We start from the raw sequence: 12,925 nt of genomic DNA, 5'->3' as shown, positions 1-12,925 counted from the left end.
AACATTAAACCTTTCCTTTGTTGAATCTAACCTTAATTCAATAAATAGTATTATCAAGTATTTCTAAATTAAAACATAATAATTCTAACAATACAAATGCATAACAAATGCGTTCAAATGTTGCAGCTGTTGGCTCTAATCACAAATTGAAAGAAGAAATAATGTAAATTAATACAATAAATTAAATGTAAATTAATTATAAAATAACCTAAATATTGTGTTTTAGTACAGTCAACTGCAAGTCACAGTACCTAGACTTACCTATCTGCTTTAAGGAAAGGGATAAAAGCACAACACGGGATTAACTTTAAGTATATAAAAAATTTGCAATATAGAACATAATTCAAGGTACACCAATATACCATATATTAGTTTTACTTTATTTTAAACTTTATTATTTTTTTGTTTGTTTTGTTTATGGCATCCGCGGAAGACCAGCGCCGTGGCTCACACCACGGCATATGCTGAGCGGAGACCGTTTTGTCTCAAGCATTACATTTGTTTTTATCTCTAACTGTGCTATATGTACTAATATGTTTGAGCAAATAAACGTCTTTTCTTTCTTTCTAAATTACGTCACGGATTTCATGTGAATCGAAACAGATAATCTGTTGACGATACTTCAAAGATATTCGCACGGGTGACGCCCTTTCTAAATCTATGGTTAATTGGTCAAGTCTGAAAGTTGTTTTGATACGTCTAGCAAACTTTTCTAATATATATTTTCTCAATTTCGTATGAAATATTTAAAAAATTGTATATATATCGCCAAAGCATGTAAAATTTCCGGTGGACAAGTTTACGAAAATGTTTAACTTGTGAAGCCTATTGGTAGTTTCAATTTGCCAAATATTATATGTTTCGATTCGTTAAGCCCACTTTTAGTACTGATTCATAAAGCCTTCAAATCGCAGTACTGTCCAAAATGTTTGACCCAACCCAAATTATAACTAGCCAAATATCAACTTAATGAATAAAAAAAATATTAGTTATTTAGAAACTTCAGTTCCCTCTCCAAGTTTCCGCTTCAACTGAAACAGATAGCGATAGTTCGTTTTCAACTGAAAATTGTTTTTCGGTTGAAAATTTTACTACTCGGACCGTGAAATACTAACCACCCATTCGTACTCGAACTAAGAAAATTATAGATATGCAGTTATCCTCGCGGTAATCTATAATGGACTTTCTTATTTACTACTAGCTTTTGCCCGCGGCTCCGCCTGCGTAATTTTTTTCGGGAACTGTTATTTTTTCGAAATGAACGGTAACCTATTTCCTTCTCCATACTTTAAACTACATGTATGAGAAATTTTAAAAAAGGATTTGAGTAGATAAACAAACAAAGTTACTTTCGCATTTATAATATTAGTTAGGATTATCTAATCCAAACAACAAATTCCATCTAGCGGTTTAGGTGTTAAAATGTCAATAGTATTTGATGGGCCAAGTAATTACATTTTCGGGATCCCTATGTGTCTTTGAAACTTCATACCGATTTTTGTCATTACTAAATGAATACCATATTCCCTATGTTCATAGTACAATACTCTGTTCCTATGCTAATATATAATGCTTTACCAATGTAGTCCGGTGATTTACTACTTCTATATATATTTGTTCTACGTTTTCTTTATTATTTTATTTTGAAAAACTGATTTTTAAAAGCAGAAAGTGCATCCTTTTTATTAATTCGGTAATTTATTTTCGGTAAGTACTACTTAGTTTTCACAATCCGGTATAAGCTAACTTTTGCATATATTCGATTTCGATTGAAAGTACGAGTATATGCAAATTTTACATTTTTATGTTAAAACATTTTTATATTTAAAAATGTGCAAGAATAGCTAGCTATTCAGACGGTGTTCGACATTTATGTGGCCACGCTGATCGCTCTATAGTCGGCCTCGTTCAAGTCCTCCATAGTACAGGATGTGGGGCAGTTAGGATAGGACAGGGTGAGCCATAGATTGAGCATACTGCTAGTTTACATTGCCAGATTAATTAAACGAAACCATTTAATAAATAAAGTCACCATATCATTGGGTACTTAATTAAATTCATGTTAACTTTGGAATATTATATTTTTCTCATTTGGTATATTTACAAAATTGTTACTAAAATACACTACACAGATTCAGTTTACCAACCATAGCTGGCACCGTGAGCGCCATAGCCGATATCGTGTGCGCCGTACGCGATGGCGGGAGCGGCGGAGTAGGCGACGGACTTGAGGACGGGCGCGGCAGCGGCGTACGAGGCGACGGGAGCGGCGTACGCGGAGTATGACGCTACGGGAGCGGCGGCGTAGCCGTAGCTCTTGGTGACCAGGGGAGCGGAGTACGCTTGCACAGCGGGGGCTGAGTATGCCTGTATGGCGGGCGCTGCGTACGCAGCTACAGCGGGAGCGGCGTAGCTCTTAGCGGCGTAGATGGGAGCGGCGGCGTAGGTGGCGACGGGAGATCCGTGAGAGGTGGAGGTGGAGTAGGCGGAGTAGGAAGACACGGCGGGAGCGATGGTCTTGGTGACAATGGGGGCGGAGTACGTGGCGACAGCGGGGGCAGAGTACGCTTGCACGGCGGGAGCGGCGTAGGCGGCCACAGCGGGAGCGGCGTAGGTCTTGGCGTAGGCGGGAGCAGCTGCGTACGCCACGGGGGAGCCGTGCGAGGTGTGGGTGGAGTAGGAGGAGACCGAGGAAACGGCGGGGGACACGGTCTTGGTGATGACGGCGGGCGCGGCGATGGCGTGGCTGCTGTAGGCCAGGGGAGCGGCTTGCAGGAGACCACCGGCGCGGGCCATGCCCACAGCGCACAGAGCGACGATCAGCTGGAAACAAGTCCCAGAAATCTGACATAAGCATTGGTTAAGAAATTTGTTATGGAATATGATTAAATTACGAAGAGCGCTTCTCATACGACACAAAACCGACCTCTATTAATAAAACCTAAAATTAACGACTCTTTTGTAAATCGTCTAATTAAAAATTAGATCTAGCGATGTAATATTATAATCTTTCATCTTTGAAGAAAGGAAGAATGTTACTAAATAAATGTGACTTGCAATAAATTAATCTAAATCTGATACAAGTGCTTCAAATGTATATATTAGGGTTAAATAATAATAAATCAGGATATAATCTTTTTCAACACACCTTGGCGTACATGTTGATGCTACTAAAGTTGGTAACTGAATAATTTCTGCAAGTAATGCCCTCGTTTTTATATCAATGACCGCCGGAGATCTGTCCAATTTACTTTCATTATTTTAGTTAATTGTAGCCATGAAGTTATTTTTTATTTTGTTGTTCACAACAACACACGCACTGTGCTTTACTATTTGCTTACGAAGTGTAGACAAAACAATGGATTGTTGATTTTAATTTGTGATGCAACTTTGTTTTCGAGTGTGTGATCGCAAATTTTATCAGTGTATGTTATGAATAATAATTATATAATTTCTATCAGTAATTTTATGAATAGGTAAACGTTATATGTATATTTCTTTTAATTCAATATACCTATCTATATCGCCGTGCAAATTTTAACAGATTTATATATAGAATATTTTCAGGTTAAAAACTATTTTGGTGTGACTACGTCGTACTCGAGTATATAAGTTGTTCCTTACGGGTGGTAACTGACTTTTATATATTTTTTTATTCATGTTATTTCGTTGCACCCAACAATATAGAGCACTGTCTGTCAACCCTAGGCTTAATATATCTACAAATCATATTTATCTGTCAATTTACAATCCAACCGCTGATTTAAGCTCACTTCATCTGGCATATTTTTTATCTTCAAACAGTAGTCGGTAATATTTTTTCTTTTATCTATGACTACCTTTTGCCCGCGGCTTCGCACGCCTGAATTCCTTCTTAAAAGGAAATCTTAAAAGGAATCGAAGTAAAATTTCAGTTATTCTTTTATCGCGTATTCCAAAACTGGTAAAATTTATTTATTACTACGATTGAAATTCGTATTTTTGTCATCTTTAGTTCAATTCCCCGTTTCCCGCTACGATTTCCGCTACATGTCTCGTTCCGAAACTTGTCCTGTCCCGTTTCCTACAAATTGTCCCATGTCTTATCGAGCAACATGCCCCATCCCATTTCCCGCTACGTGTCCCACTCCCGCTTCCTACGGGAAGCGGGAGTGGGACGCGTTACGACGCGTGCCGATCATTTCATGGAGTCTCTTCGGAAATAATAAAGTTTCGCATAAATTTCCACCCCTACATAACTAGATTTTGAAAACTGCATCTCTAGGGGAATGCCGCTAGAGACGCAGTTTTCAAAATCTAGTTGTGTGTCTACTTAGGGTGTATGCAGGTAACACAATGTAACTTTTTGAACTCTATCCACGTTTTGAAGACGACAGGTATTCAAAGAAATCCGCAGAAATTCTTTCATACAAATTTGTAGCTATCAGGTGTTAGTTTGTCTATTTAATGTACCTGATTAACTAAATTTGAGAATATGACATTGATATTGATTGCCATGATTAAATGGTTGGTAGGAAAAAAAGGGCTACTTTTGAACCCGGAAAATATAGTATTGTTCCCGTGAGAAATTTGAGCGGTAGCTTTAATATACATATTACAACAACTGTATGGCTTTTGTTAACCTTATATTTTAAAGTATCGTTGAGTTTCAAACTTAATTTGGAGCTATGTTTATGTACATGCATTTTTATTTATTTATATTGTAATCTATACATCTGTTGTATAAACAAATGTATTTTAGTACAATAAGCTTTAAACATACCTAAATAAATACCTCATTCACTTATGACAAAAATTTGTGAGTCAGGTTGTTTATCTTACTTGTATTTTCATTGCCGACCACATGCTTCTGGTGCAGAAAAAACATCGTGTGGAAATCTACACATTGGCAAATTATTTAGTCCACTTGTCTATCACATGGATGTGACAAGATTATTTAAATATATTTGACTAGGTTTTCTCGCGATGTTATCTGATTCAATGTATTTTTATATATCTATGCGAGAAAAAACAACGAAAATAGCTAGTGCGACCTATTTTATTTGGCATATTTCAAACACACAAACACAAGAATTATCTATCTCGGTATAAAGTTTGCTGCTGACCTATTTACACAGCCCATGTTTATAGGTAGGTATGTTAGACAGGAAGACAGAAAGAGAAAGAGAGACGGAAGTTTTGTAGAATTTCCTTTTCAAAAAGTACATATTGTGTGTGTACCTAACATTAAGTACAGTACTTAATGTTAGGTAGGTTAGGCTATTTTTTTATTCTTATTGTTAACTATGGTGTGTATACTTATGTAAACCTGTACTGTCAGCTTCAAAAACTCTCTGCATTTATTTAGAAGTCTCATATGTCCAGAGCCTTATAGATTAAAGCATTATAGATTAGTCATTTAAATCGACCTTGATATGTCAATTGCATGTTCGTTTTCATAAGAAACAGGAAACAAGCCAGCAAGTGATAATACAATCTCCTACATCGAGGAAACCAATATGGCTCTCGTTACGCCCGCCCTTTATCAGCGAGGCAGGAAGTTTGGTCGCCAGTTACGTATGATCAATGAAATCGTGACATCGTGTGATTGCTATCTTTCTTTGATATGTTAATTTGTTTTTCTGGTTTGGCATTTTCTTTTATAACTTCGTTATTAATGTGTGGATATTCAATAATTAAACAAAATATTATATGGCAATTCGTTATATTTTCATGGTCTATTTACAAATTTGTTGACTAAAGCGTAGGATTCAATTTACCAACCGTAGCTGGCACCGTGAGCACCGTAGGCGATGGCGGGCGCAGCGGAGTACGCGACAGCTGATTTCAGGACGGGGGCAGCCGCGGCGTAGGTAGCGACGGGCGCTGCATACGCGGAGACGGTCTTAGCGATCACTGGAGCAGCAGCGTAAGTGGCCACGGGGGCGGCAGCGTACGCGACAGGGGAGCCGTGAGATGTGAGGGAAGAGTAAGATGAGACGGAAGATACAGCGGGGGCGATGGTCTTGGTCACCACTGGGGCAGAGTACGCGGCAACAGCGGGAGCAGAGTAGGCTACGGCGGGAGCGGCGTAGGTCTTAGCTACGACGGGAGCGGCGGCGTAGGTGGCTACAGCGGGAGCCGCGTAGGTCTTGGCGTAGGCGGGAGCGGCGGCATAGGCGGCCACGGCAGGAGCGGCATAGGTGGCGACGGGAGATCCGTGAGAGGTGGAGGTGGAGTAGGCGGAGTAAGAAGACACGGCGGGGGCGATGGTCTTGGTGACAATGGGGGCGGAGTACGCAGCGACAGCGGGGGCAGAGTACGCTTGCACGGCGGGAGCGGCGTAGGCGGCCACAGCGGGAGCGGCGTAGGTCTTGGCGTAGGCGGGAGCAGCTGCGTACGCCACGGGGGAGCCGTGCGAGGTGTGGGTGGAGTAGGAGGAGACCGAGGAAACGGCGGGGGACACGGTCTTGGTGATGACTGCGGGCGCGGCGCTGTAGGCCAGGGGAGCTGCTTCCAGGAGGCCACTGGCGCGGGCCATACCCACAGCGCACAAAGCGACAATCAGCTGGAAAAAATACGACAGCTATTTAAAAACTATTTGACATTCGTTTCCTATCCCATGATCAAAGGCTAGAAGTTATGGAAGAAAAAAATATATTTGAGAATAAGCTTGATCTTAGAACACACCTTAGCGTACATGTTGATGCTGTTCAAGTTGGCAACTGAATAATTTGGCAGGTAATGCTCCGGTTTTTATATTGCATAGAACCGTCCGCACTGTCCGTTTTACTTTCATTGCCAAGGTGAGCCGGTGTTTGTGGAGCCTACGCCTGCCTGACTCAGAGATAGCCTTTCGATTTCATTTGTTCCGTTTGCGTATACGCATAGGGCATACGAGCCTTGAGAGTGGTATTAACCATTTATACAAAGAGGATTGACTATCGCTGGAGTTCGATCTGTAGACGTCGTTAAGGCACCTATTGTGTTGGTTAAAGATTATTAATTTTTATGTACATGTGTATGTTTATTTGACACGATATTTTGGTACTGCTATGCGGCGCTTATGCGACATTTACTTAATTAAGGTAGGTACCTACTCTGATGGATCTGAGAATTTGACACAAATTTTGCTGATCCTTCAAGCGCTGTTAAAAGTACCAATTCTCAAAAGTTCACTATAAAACTTTAATAATCAACTCTTATATAACTTACAATAATTTTACCTACTTGAATTCTAGGAGTGGATTTGATGTATTGTACCTACCTATTTGTGCAAAAAGAAGTCCCTAATTTTGTTTTTAACGTGTCGCTATATATTTGTGTATAAAAATATTCAACTTAAGTCTTAACACAATTCCAAATTTGTTTTCTATTACTAGTAGTAAAAGTTGCCAGCACCTAACCGGGGTCACGAAGGGTAGATTTTTGGAAATCTGTTGACAATAAAAGCTTGTTAATAACTTATTTAGATCACACCACTCATAAACAAAACGTGTTGAGGTCTGTGCCTTGAATATTTCGAGTGGAGAGACTATCTCTTCCGGACCTCTCTGAAAATGCCGACATCAAACGACAGATTTATAAACCAGGTCTTGAAATGTAACGCAGGTTGATTCACAAGGCCACATGTTCAATTATGTACTTATTATTAATAGTATGTTATAAAGTATTCTGATTTCACAATCATAATACCAAATAGATAATAAGAAAGCATATTAAGTAAAAATTAATAAATAAAATCTAGCAACCATCTCCTGAGTCCGCAATACAGGTAAACTTTTTGTCTTCCCGTAGCAGTATATCAACATATGTAATTCCATAGCTGGAAGTAACCCCGTCATCAGATCTGAGCTGATGATTTTTTTTATATTAAAAATAAATCAAATTCTCCATTGAAACTGTACAATCTTTATAATCGATTCATCCTCACACTTTGGACACCAAACTGTCACGTACAGTGTGCTTTATAAGAAACTTCCTCCCGAGTATAGAGACTACAGGTTTACCTATTCAGGGTTTTGCGCGCGGGTAACGCACGTGTGACAATGTGACACCCCTAGTATTGCAGGCGTCCATAGGCTGCGGTGACCACTTCCCATCAGGTGGGCCGCATGCTTGGGCAGTAATATAAAATTTAAGTATATATTTTTTTTGTAGACAAAAATTACAATTTTATATAATGAGCAGCTTGTTCGGTTGGCCTCCAAAGGTTATTGACCAACGGCGTTTGATACAGAAACGGCCTTACATACCTACTTTTGTTGTGATCACTTAAACCAGTTATTTTTAATCATACGATGTTCTTGTGTTCCGTAGGTACCTCCAAAGTTTATGTTTAGGTATAGGTTAGGTACTTATCGTTGTTCGTTTGTCAAGAACCTTTTCGTATAAGTACTTATCAGATGTATCTCAGGTCTACGGTTATTTTTGTGTGCTGTGAAAAATTAAATGTAATAAGTTAACGTAATAAAAAGACTTGACCATTATATGTCGAATATGCTAATTTTTTCCTCTTTTGATCCATACATTTTTGAGCCTCATTTTAAAATTCCTACAATAAATATTATATCCATACTTTGTATAATAGCTAAGTAGGTACATATTTTCATTTCACAGCACACCGCCGCATATGTTAGGTAGTACGGTCAACAACACATTAAGCTACCCAAATTCATTGCAAATTATGCCGCAACGTAGGCCCATGGAGGGTGACTACACGAACTTTTGCAGATGTTTAGATACCATAAGTTAAAGTGCTGTTTTGCAAATCTCACCTCTTAAAAACCACAGTCACTGGCTCCTAGTTCCTATTCTTTTGTGTAAGCGAGAAATTTATATGTCTAAATAAGTACCAATATCGTTTACGTTACGTTACTTTTTTTCATTCATTAATTTGGCTGTACTCATTTAGGCATAGGTCAAACGGGACATAAAGAGCAACATGGGTCGATCGGACATTTTTCCAAAAGTGGGGTCGAAACGTGTAGGTCAGAAGGGCACAGTCTATTTATCAGGTCGTATCGGTGGATTAAAATATAAAAGGTTACTTTTAATCAAAGTCATAGGTATGTGGCGACATAAATTGCAAATTTAAATAATTTGTCTGTTTTATCACCTATAGCTTTTAATTGAGATCCAGTTAAAATGCCACGGACACACGACTAAATAACAAATTAAGTCCAATAAGAGTTGGCAGTTTGCTTTTGTAGAGCATTAGATAAATAATTTATTGCTTGCTGTGATGCAAAAGATTAAGATTGAGCTTCAATAGTTCGGTCACATCGAAATAGCTATCGTAAGTCAGCAAGTTTAGTTACAAAATTGCTTTCAAATATCTAGTTAAAAAACTATACTTACTTAAAATTTGATTATTTTAGAGATTTTCATAAAATCTAAGACAGTTTTTCTGGGAAATCATAAGCGGTTCATACTCTCATCTGAGCGTTTTCCTGGTTGCTTCCTAGACGTCACCTGAGCGTCGAAGCTCAGGGTCCGCTTTCCTACTTTTATTTCTCACCTTCGCACGGTCTTGGGCATTCATTGGCACGCATATTCTTCTTGACAACGTCAATCCAACACTTTCCCTGTTGTCAGACCCGAATAACCAGCCAGGCATTTGTCCCATATGCTGCAGGCTTAATATTATCGCCAGAGTTTGCCGAAATTTGGCGGATTCAGTATAGGTATATTGCTAGGGTTTTCCATTGCGGTAAATAAAAACTCTCATACAAACAACGCAAGGCTTGTGGAGTTGTATCGGCGTCAGCATTTACGTTATTTGAAGGTTAAAAAAGACATACAAATAATAATATCAATTTAGCAATAATTCAGTAAAATAGAAGATCGAGGGGAGTAATGCAGGAATGGTAGTGCTTAATTTTAATTATATTGTGTACCTACCTACTAACATAGATTATACTTAAAATTAGTCCTTGTTAATTAATAACATTAATTTAAAAACATCACTCATTATATTCTTTACTTTTATTTATTAAATAATCGAAATGGCCAGAGCTTTTCACGAAATAAGTAAATGCAATATCTCAAAGCGTTTTAAAGTACAATTTCACATCACTTTAAAGACTGAATAAAAACATGCAGCGCGAAAAGCACTTTTGGCGTAAATTCAGATTAATGGCACACTGAATTGAAATTGTTCAAAAAAGGTTCATTACAAACGTGCTACTATTAACGGGCGACTAAACGCAGAGACTGATTTTATTTGTGTACCTAATCTTTATTGCACACAATACATTATACCTAAATACTGTCGACTGTCTTTCTAGGTAATTTTAAAGCAAGCAACAGATTTGCACGAAGTTTTGACTATTATTTAAACAATTCCCGAAGGTTTATAAACATATAATAGGTACTCGTGCGAAGTCAGGCCAGGTCGCTAGTGACCACAGGCTAACTATTAAATATTTTTTTAATAGTCATCACCTACTACTACTACTTTGTCCGAAATGGTTGTCGACTATGACTTTTTTTTCTATTTATTGATTAAGATTTGAATAAATATTAAATCATCATTATCATCAGCCAGTTCCATAATCTAAGCGAAGTTTATACATAGGTACTGTAAAAACAACCTAATAAGTGAACTAGATTACAGAACAGTTCACATTTTTTGTCATTCTTTAAACCACCACGTAAAAGTAAGTACGTATATAAGTATGATTGTATCTACCTAAGTAAATCGAATAAAAGTTCAGTTATTACAAACTACCAACATAACATGAAATAGGTAATCATTATTACGTTGACGTTTTGACGTCAGTCTATCATGGTATATCGTGCCTTAATCGAGGACAGGCTTTGCAAAGCTGAAGCCAGTCGATTATCTCTTCCAAAACTCGGTGGTTAATCCAATACAGACACATAAAATCACTAGTAAATCGTATTATACTTATGTGATACGTATTATACTTATTTATTATATATTGCCAACGTAATGGAAACCGAATTTTAATGCAGAAATAAGTGGATATGTGATTTATTGATGTTGAACATCTGCCGTACTTGGTTGTAATGTGACTGACATTTTCGAAATGCTGAAAAAAATTAACGTGAAAAAAAGTACGGTGGTATTCATATTGTGTTAAATGTCCATAACTAACAGTGAATGTCCGGTTTAAATGGATCAGTTACTGTCGAGACCTTTGAGACGGCCTTTACCTACCGACGTCATAAAAATTAATAAGTAGGTAGTATTATATAGTACCTACATACAATTATACTGCCTAGGGCGCAATGGCGATTACCGCATATTCTATGCGGTAGCAAATTCACATGAAAATACCAGAGGTTCAAATCCTACTCACGCTTCCAACCAGATTTGGCGTACCTAGGTAGTTCAAACTGAAACTTTACTTTACCCGGTTATAACCTGAAAAAAAAGAAAAATATTTATTCTTAGAAAAGAACAAAAGTTAGGTTGACAACCGAAAGTCTAAACTTTCGGTTATCAACCTAATGATTATTAAAACATTTATCTCCAAGCGATACATAAACTGGGGAGTGTATACTGATAAATATATTGAATTGAATAAAAATCAATTGATAAATTAAAACTCCATCTGAATTTGCGACAACTTTCACAGAACTTTCGTTTCAGTGTAAGGTCGTTTGCAGAAGCCAGCAATTTGCCAAACAGGCACAAACATACTATTTAATTACGAGTCTTCAAATACGTATTACACTTAATTAATGTATTAGTACTGTTTGAAATTAGCTATAGGTAACTTATAACATAATTAATAATTTCATTTTACAGTTTTACTTACGCAACTTTTCTATTTGCATGTACCTATCGCAACCAATGAACAATTAAAACGCAAACACATACCTGAGTACAATCGAGACGACAAGGTATAATTGCGAAAATTATATCCATCACAAGGTCGGTATTCGATGTAATAATTTATTAAAATATGTAGATACATAAATGAATTGCAGCTCAATTCAGCCTCGCCTCGAGTGGTTCATTTCCGTTTAAACATGGTCCAATTATTTAATGACTATTTACTTAGTAGGTACCTACCTATATCGAACTACTTATCCGTCACTTAACTAAATATTTGAATGTTGATTTGAAAATTATCACGCACAGCAATCCTCTAGGATATCTTACCTACTTTTATTTCTTCACATATATAATTAAAATAGTAACGAGATGAACATAACGTAGTCAGTACGTATGTATGTATACCGTATAAAGGTATGATATTATTAGCCATGTATAATATCATTTATATATATTATCATTTACCCAGCTGATAGATGACTGAAAAAAATTGTGTACGAAAAACATGGATTTATTTTTTGTTTGAACGTGTTAGCTCGATTAGATTGGTCTTGTCTGTGGTCTTTGTCCATTATTCCTAACACAGATAAAATAGCCTATATGTACAACATACCGTGAATGTTATCACGACTTCCGGAAAACTGCATTTACCACGGATAACGTTTAAATTATTCTAATCGAATTTAGAACCGTGAAATTAATTTGAAGTTAACAAAATAAATATATTTTTATTTTTAAAACATTAGGTAGTCATGATGAGTCATGAGCTTGAATACTTTTCATCTAAGTAGTCCAACCAAACATTTTTTGTTGTATCAAAAATCCTTACGTACCTTATAAGACCTGGGTCCCCGGATTGAGTTTCCTTGAATTCCAATTCATATAACAATGCTGAAGGCTTTTGAACTGATCACGCTTCTAACAGAAATCTTGACGCATTCCAATAATTAAGATGAAAATCTAAATGAAGTTTAATTGAAGATTATTAGCGTGATTTGGGTGCAGATCTACACAACTATAAGCTTTCACTATGGTTTAATAAAAAAATATATATCCTATATAGATACCTATAGTTTTAAGATAAAGCCATTCTACACAACAGAGGGAGCAATGAGACGATGGCAATAAAATATAACA

At 37.3% G+C, this 12,925-nt stretch overlaps 1 protein-coding gene across 1 annotated transcript; it reads right to left on the bottom strand.

Moving 5' to 3' along the window:
- Positions 1-2,062: 2,062 nt before the first annotated feature.
- On the bottom strand, positions 2,063-6,812 carry LOC128671654 (nematocyst expressed protein 3-like). The gene is made up of 4 exons (XM_053748323.1): positions 6,670-6,812; positions 5,882-6,547; positions 5,235-5,238; positions 2,063-2,636 (listed from the first exon to the last, which is right to left on the bottom strand). The coding sequence occupies exons 1-4, from the start codon at positions 6,679-6,681 to the stop codon at positions 2,140-2,142; spliced, it is 1,179 nt and encodes a 392-aa protein (XP_053604298.1). The 5' UTR covers positions 6,682-6,812; the 3' UTR covers positions 2,063-2,139.
- Between the last annotated feature and the right edge of the window lie 6,113 nt (positions 6,813-12,925).

The sequence above is a fragment of the Plodia interpunctella genome, chromosome 8 (assembly GCF_027563975.2).
Source record: "Plodia interpunctella isolate USDA-ARS_2022_Savannah chromosome 8, ilPloInte3.2, whole genome shotgun sequence".
Classification (NCBI taxonomy): domain Eukaryota; kingdom Metazoa; phylum Arthropoda; class Insecta; order Lepidoptera; family Pyralidae; genus Plodia; species Plodia interpunctella.
The sequence above is the reverse complement of the archived record's forward strand: the minus strand, read 5'-3'. Positions and strand labels throughout refer to the sequence as shown.